Below are 7,746 nucleotides of genomic sequence, written 5' to 3'. Positions count from 1 at the left end.
GAAGCAAAAATTCCTCCAAAAAAAAAAATCATGCTAGGCATGCCTGCCCAGAATCCGGAGAGAATGGAGAAGAGAGGTTTCAACATGGCCATCCTCCCTGGAGGAGGTGCTTTCTCTCTATCTCTCTCTTTCTCTCCTTTCTCTCTCTTTCTCTCTCATTAGCACATGTGCCCCATAGAAAATCAAAAATTAATAAATAAAATGACTGTATCTGGCAAAATGACAAGTGTGATATACATATCCCTGATGTTTTCAACATTAACATGAAACACAGGAGTTGGGGATCACTGAATTAGAAGTGAATTGGTTCTATGCATTTAAAAGATTGCACTGCTAGAGCAGCCCCACCCAGTCTTTAGGGTGAGGAACATTTCTTCCACTGCTTCTGAGTGGCATGGGGGCTTCATCCCCCAGTTATAGATGGAAGGCCAGCTGGGGTGGGGCTGGAGGGACAGACCTAGTATGTCTCAGAAGGAAGCAGCTCTCTAATCCAAGACCTGCATTCAGAGCCCTGGGCCAGGTATAACACTCTACTTGTTTGCCTTAAAATAAAATAAATAGGGGACCAGCAGGTGGCGTGGTGGTTAAAGCACTGGCCACTCCCACATGGCTGACCATGGTTCGAGTCCTGAATCTGGTCTCTTGCCTTCTCACTTTCTCTCTCTCTCTCTGTGTCTTTCTCTGATCAAATTAAAAAGAAATGAGTGAATCAATAAAATTAAATAAATAATTCTTTAAATAAATAAATACAAATAAAATAAAATAAATAAAAATCGAAGTCAAAAGTTATCCAATGGTGCTTGCCTTTCCTGTTTTTTTTTTTTCCTCCTTTGCTTTCATACACATACACACACACTTCACACATGCACACACACACACACACCCTCTTCACACATGCATGTCCACTTGAGGGAAGGAGGAATGCCCTGTGTTTCTATAGTCTTTGCTAGCCATGTAGCCTGATCTAGGCACCAATGGCTTTGGGTTAAGACCTGTCACCACTGAAGGTCGTAACCAGACTCCTGGACTCCTGAGTAGAGCAGGACTGTCTCAGAACCCACGGTGGGGATCACAGCCTCCCAGTCTTATAGTCTTGGAATGAGGAATGATTATTTGGCCTCATAAATGAGCAAGATGTGGTGTGGTTTACAAGCTCCATCCACCGTCCCTTCTTGGACTCTCTAAAAGACATGAAAGTAAGTCTGCTCACTGGCTCTTGGCCCCTGATGCAGAAAGGGAGAGGCGCTGGTCACAGGAGCAGGCTTGGTCACCCCGAGGCACTGTTCGGCAAGTCTGTGACACCGGTGCACGGTTCTTCCTTCTGGGTGAGCTCAGCCTGCTTTCTTTTTTTTTTTGAAGAGGTTTTTGCTATAGGGTGCGTGCGCTCGCCAGACAAACAGAGAGAGACAGAGACAGAAAGCAAGAAATCACCTCCCAGGGGGGATGGTCATGCCGCAATCCCTTCTCCTCCATTCTCCTCTCGGGATCTTGGACACGCACGCACACGTGCCCAGCGTGAGTTCTAAGCCACAGGGTCCAGGATGCGAACCGCGGCCGACTACGTGGGAATCCAGCGACATAGCCATTACGCTAACTGCTGGTTCCCAAGCTCAGCCTGCTTTCTGTGGACAGACTTTACTCCACATGTCTTCATATGGATGGAAATGTTACCTACCGACAAAACAGAGAACAGGAATAGCGAACCTGCATTCATTGAAACCACTTGTGATAGATACTGCTTCAGATTTGTGCTTCTGCTTCAAACAGGAGTTGAGCAACACAAGGAGCAAGTCGTGGGTATTTCCCACTGTGGAGGAGGGACTTTAAGGACCAGAGCTTGGGCTTATGTCATTAGCTTCCCTGGAAATAACCCCCCCACACACCCCACGCACACCCTGCCACACCCAGTTTTATACCAAAGCAGTAGTGAGCTCACCTGCCTGGCTTTTCTTGGAAAAGATACTTCTAGGAATGTCTGTCTCACTTGGCTTCGTGCCTGCTTGTGTTCGTGACTCAAGTTCCTCAGCGGGCTCTGAGCAATGTCTGTGCCAGCATCATCACACTCCGGGACTGGGGCAGCCTGGCCCTGCATGGATGCTACCCTGGGGCTCTGCAGTGCTTGCCCTCAGGCAGCAATGGACACAACTGGTGTCACATGAGTTGTCTTGGACGTCACTCTTGTTACAGATAGGGCTGAGAAGGCAAAGAATAGGCAGGGACACCTCCCCACAACGAATTCGGTTCCTTCACACACCCACTCTGGGCTCGGGGTGGGTTTGGATGTTGCAGGGCTGAACACAGCCTTCTCCTTGCTTTAAGATTGACAAGAGTGACTCTTGAACCCAAGTTCAACTTCCACATGTGTACGATACCAGGTTTCATCATGCATGTGGTTTGGGACATGCAGGCATCAAAGATAGAAGTTGTTGCCATTCCAAGGTTTCAGTAAAGAGGTTCAGTTGTCATTTTTTGCAAGACCTTGGTGAGCTCTGTGGACCCAACCGTGTCCCACTGAGGGGCATGACTGATGCTCACGATGCTGTGTGGTCTTTGCAGACATTCTGAGGCTTTCTGTGGTTGATCCCTTTACCCAGGCAGATGTCTTTTTTTTTTTTTCTAGATTTGCTTTTGCTTTTCTGGCTGCTGTGCTCACAAACACGGCTCCCCTCAACCTGCAAGCGACCCACCCAGAGTAGGCAAGAGCAGACTGTAGGTGATGAAGGGTGTCTCAGACATCCTTGGGGTCCATAACTGGAGTGATCCAAGGAGTATGCCATGTCATCCAGCTGAGCTTGTGCAGTCAGTGGTCTACTCTCCCAACCTGGCACCACCCTGCAGTCAGGAGAGATCTGTCACCCACTGCCACCTTCTGACATGTCTACCATGCTTGGTGGTCTGCAAAGGGCAGGCTTCTCTGCATAAACCACAGGCAGCCTGAGCCACTTTGAGGTCAGGTGGGTTGTCTCTAGGATCTTGAATTTTGAATTTGCTGCTGCTATCAGATGGAATACATTTAATGTCTGACTCATAGTGTTCTAAGTGATAGAGCTGGAGGAAGAAGGGATATTCCACAGGCTGGGACACTTTGTGGGCCCCACACAAAAGGAGTGCAATGAACAGTGTGCCGCCCCAGTTCCAATACTTCTAGATCAGAAGACTTCACTGCCGACTCCAGATGGCTGACTTTGCTTGAGGGATGGGAGGTTCTACCAGGCCTCAGTCTGCCCTTCTGCCTGCAAGCCTCAGCCCAGGCTGTCCAATGCCTTACCTGGGGACCTGACTCTGTCTCAGACAGCACACCCAGCCTCCTACTCCTCATGCACTTGGCTTCACTGCCTGGGCTGAGGAAGCTAAGGGTCAGAAGAAGAAAGGATGCTACCGTTTTTAATCATGTGGATCTTCAGAGTTCACAGATCATATTGGCATATAGTACTTGTTCACCCTGTGGGGTGGTATCCCTACTTTATAAGTGACTTGTCCAAGACCACGTGGCCAGTAAGTGGTGGAGCAGGCATTACAACTGAAATTTCCCTTTCCCCACCGTTCTCCAATGACGCATGGACAGGACTTACGAAAGTCCAAGGAAACCCTTGCAGAAGGTGTTTAGGTTTTTCAGATTGTCAGAAGTAAACTTCGTAGCGTTGAGGGCTTGGGGACCCTGCAGGATATCTTCCTTATCTGGGTCACTGTTGCCATGCAGTGTCCACGGTCATGTGAGTGTCCTCGGTGTGCAGTTGACCATGGAGGGGCCAGGTTGAACATATGGGAATGAACTAAACAGTACCTTCTTCCCACCCCTGGTGAGTAGCAACCACGTGTTTCAGGAATTCCTTGCAGAGAAATTCTGAAAATTCCAGACAGCAGCAGCCTTCCCCAGTGTCAGTGTTGGATGAGACAGATTCTGAGGCTGAGGCAGTTGTGGCCCAGAAAATGTGATCAGGTTTTGAAGGTGTGGGACGCTGAGACCTTTCAAGAAACCTCAGGTGGATTTTTCTTTCCATCGTATGTTGAGTAAAGTAGAGAGCTGTCACTTCTCTCTTTTTGTTCTCTCCCCCCCAGGACAAGACATTTCAAAGAAAGTATTAAATTTATTCACGAGTGCCGACTCCGTGGTGAGGGTTGTCTCGTGCACTGGTACGTATGTCTTCTGTTTAGCAATACCTTATCTGGCCGGCTTGATTTCTCATTGTGTTGTTCTGCGTATGATTGTTTCCTTTCTTAATGGTTTTCTCTAATGTCCCCTGCTAGGGGTTAGTCATCATTTGCTTTTGTTAAAAGAGAACCCCGACTGGTTTTGCTTTTGTTTCTGTTTTTCCATTTCACTCACTGCTAGGATTTCTGTTGGGGCTCTCAAGGTCATTGGACGATAGACTCTGTCCTTTGTCAGGCTGCCTCCAACATTTGGTCAGAACAGCTTCCGGTAGATGGTACCGATTCTATAGGATCATCCCTGAGACGTCAGTGGCTGTTTCAGAACACTTTCTGAAGAGTTTTAATGCAAATGTAGGTGTTTCGCATCACATTGCTACACCAACATGAGACATGACCGCTCCTCCATTTATAAATTGGAGCATTTGTGTGTTTTGGACTTAATACTGTGCTTGGAAAGATCTAACTGAACTCTTAGAATAAAATGGTTCATTGCAAAAAAAAAAATTTTTAAAATAATAAAAATTTTAAAAATTTTTTAAAAATGGGTCATTGCAGCTCTCCACTTGTACCCTGGTATATTTTATGTAGATATGTACAAACACACACACACAATGAAAAAGAACCTACTCTAACAAGGAAAATACATACAGAGCTCTTGACAAGGTAGCTGGGAATTAGGACATTCTCAGTGAATGTCAGCTATCATTTTGATTACTGTGACTCATTTCTGTAGAGAGCCAAGAACCAACTTTCTAACACCAGGGCTCTGCCGTTCAAGTACAGGCTGGACAGGTCCTCTCTCCATGGTGCATGAGATGTGATATTAACTGAAAGCATAAACATCTTTTGGCTTTCCCCAAAGCAGTTGCTCTTACAATATAAAGTGAAGTGATAACTCCTAGTGAATATTGGTTGTGAGGTTAGTAGCAGCCCTACCAGAACAGAGGTAACCCAGTGCATGAAACCCAGATAAATTACTTAAGAAAATGTACGTGTTCTGAGGGCCAGTGACCCATGATGGGGGGAGGAAGAACACTAGGCAATTTGGATGATTTAAGAATGTCCCCTGCAATTCTATATGGTTTTTGAAATAATTGTGTTCATTTTAAAAGAGTAGGAAGTAGAGACCAGCAGGTGGCATAGTGCTTAAGACACTGGACTCCCACATGACTAGCCATAGTTCAAGTCCTATACCTGAAGCTTGAAACTCATGCTGAGTGCATGTACATGCATGTTCAAAATCCCAAGAAGAAAATGGAAGTGAAGGGATTGTAGCATGGCCATCCCCATGGGGGGAGGGGTAGTGATTTTTCACTTTCTGTCTCTCTGTCTCTAGCAACTATACACTCCCTATAGCAAAACTCTCTCCAAAGGGGGGGGGGGAAGGAGTAGGACATGTAATATAATAAATTCATAGCTCTTTTTAAAAGAGCAGGAGATTTCATAAAGACTAATGGTAGGTTTTTAACGTGCGTTTTCATTTGAGTTTTAAGCACCTTTGGGGTGCAATTGGAGCCAGTTAAGAATGAGTTTGTAACTCTTACTCCTGGGCTTCTCTGGGCTCCTGATGGATTCAAATCCCCAAGGTTAAAACCTAAGAGGGATCTATTTTTTAAAAGCTCCCTTGATATTTCTGACATAAAGCCCAATAAATAACTACTACTTGAGAATGCAATTTTAAGAGTATTATTACTTATATTTGAGTCCTGATATTGTAAGACTTATATATGTGTAGTCCTGATATTGTAAGACTTCGTATTTCATATAGTAGATGGACTTTTCTAAGAGCGAGACATATGTACTAAGCTTCCTCATCCTAAGCCTTTGGTAGAACACTCTATGTCTGACAAAGCACAGTCTTTCTGTGACTGCTTTGCTTTGCATATGCATTTAAAATTGGTCCCTTTACTCAGCCTGCTAGACATAGCTAACGGTTATTGCCTGCAGTACGTCTTGAGCCTGCACCCAGGGCACGTGGCATACATCTGCTGTGCTCTGCTTATTGTATTAAAAAGGATGCAAAAATAAAGATTTAGTGGGGACTGCTGCATTTTGGGGGCTTTGAAAATTTTAGGTTTAGGGGCCAGCAGTTGGCGTAATGGCTATGTCGCTGGACTCCCATGTAGTCGACTGCGGTTCGAGTCCCAGACCCGGTGTAAACTCACACTGGGCGCATGTGCGTGCTTACCCAAGATCCCAAGAGGAGAATAGAGGAAAAGGGATTGCGGCGAGGCCATCCCCCCCATGGGGAGTGATTTCTTGCTTTCTCTCTATCTTTCTGTCTTTCTGGGAAGTGCACACGACCTATAGCAAAACCCTCTCCAAAAATAAAAAATAAAAAAAGAAAGAAAGAAAATTCTAGGTTTAGCTCTTATGGCAAGAAAGTCAGAATTTAAAAAAGCATGAAGCATTCTAAACAAAATTCAATTATGGCACAAATCTTGGAAGTCTCAAGTTCCCTTGCTGTACCACAGTTATTTTATTGAACTACCTAAGGAAACATCCCAGAGCGATGAAGAATCATAAAGCTGAAGCGTCTGGAGTCGTACCCCATAGAAAATCAATTCACAACTGGAGGTGAAATAGCTGGAGACTACCCGAGAGTCTAGTGTCCTGAAGTAAAGGAAGCCCCATTTCGGAGTGATTTCCTGGCAACATGCTTGCTATTCACACGTCACGCAAGGCAGGGAGACGCTCTGAAACCTGGTCCTCTGAGTCTCCTTCTCCCAGTGGGGTGGATGGCAAAAGGTGGATCTGAAACTGCTCTTTCACACGTGGCTCTCGGTCTGCAGCCTGGCCGGGGTGTCCAGGAGCGTCACACTGGTGATTGCGTACATCATGACTGTCACTGACTTCGGCTGGGAGGACGCCCTGCACACTGTGCGTGCCGGCAGGTCCTGCGCCAACCCCAACCTCGGTTTCCAGAGGCAGCTCCAGGAGTTCGAGAAGCATGAAGTTCATCAGGTGAGTAGTCCTCAGGGAACATGGTAGAGCAGGCAGCCCTAAGCCTGTCCTTACATGCCCAGAATCAGGCAGGTTGGAGTTAAATGAGCCCACAGAGGACAGCAGGTGCAACAGTGCCCCACCTGCATCCCCATGGAAATTGTCACAGATCCCTTTTGTGCCAGGAGCGCCCACAGGATTTTGCACTGTGTGGTTGCCCTGACGTCTGGTGTCTCCTAGTCGCCTCGGTTTCTCTCCCTTGGGAAAGTTCCATTTTCTTGGATTGGCTTTATTTTCATGGACAAAACCTTTAAGAAGCGATGGTTTCTCTTGCTGGACACTGGCTGGCCAACCAGAGAGCTCTCACTGCCCAGTGGCTATTCATTTCCCCAACTACGTGGGGGCAAAAATGTCTACCAGCAAGTACTAGGTGAATGATGACATGGATGCTTTGTGTGTGATCTTTGAGTTTTGTTTCCAACCTCTTCAGTATCGGCAGTGGCTGAAGGAAGAGTATGGAGAGAGCCCTTTGCGGGATGCAGAAGAAGCCCAAAACATTCTGGGTAAATATAAAGAGCAAGGGCGAGCAGAGCCCCAGCCTGGCGCAAGGCGGTGGAGCAGCTTTCCAGCCCTGCCTCCTCTGGCCTACAA

The 7,746-nt window shown here is 46.5% G+C and overlaps 1 protein-coding gene across 1 annotated transcript in view; it reads left to right on the top strand.

Annotated features, from left to right (window-relative positions):
• DUSP22 (dual specificity phosphatase 22) overlaps positions 1-7,746 on the top strand; it is an 83,389-nt gene that overhangs the window by 73,369 nt on the left and 2,274 nt on the right. Inside the window, exons 5-7 of the mRNA XM_014585777.2 lie at positions 4,060-4,134; positions 6,945-7,116; positions 7,586-7,658. Coding sequence (XP_014441263.1) covers positions 4,060-4,134; positions 6,945-7,116; positions 7,586-7,658 — 320 coding nt within the window. The remainder of the gene's footprint in view (positions 1-4,059; positions 4,135-6,944; positions 7,117-7,585; positions 7,659-7,746) is intronic.

The sequence above is a fragment of the Tupaia chinensis genome, unplaced genomic scaffold, assembly GCF_000334495.1.
Source record: "Tupaia chinensis unplaced genomic scaffold, TupChi_1.0 Scaffold000090_1, whole genome shotgun sequence".
Taxonomy (NCBI): Eukaryota; Metazoa; Chordata; class Mammalia; order Scandentia; family Tupaiidae; genus Tupaia; species Tupaia belangeri.
The sequence above is the reverse complement of the archived record's forward strand: the minus strand, read 5'-3'. Positions and strand labels throughout refer to the sequence as shown.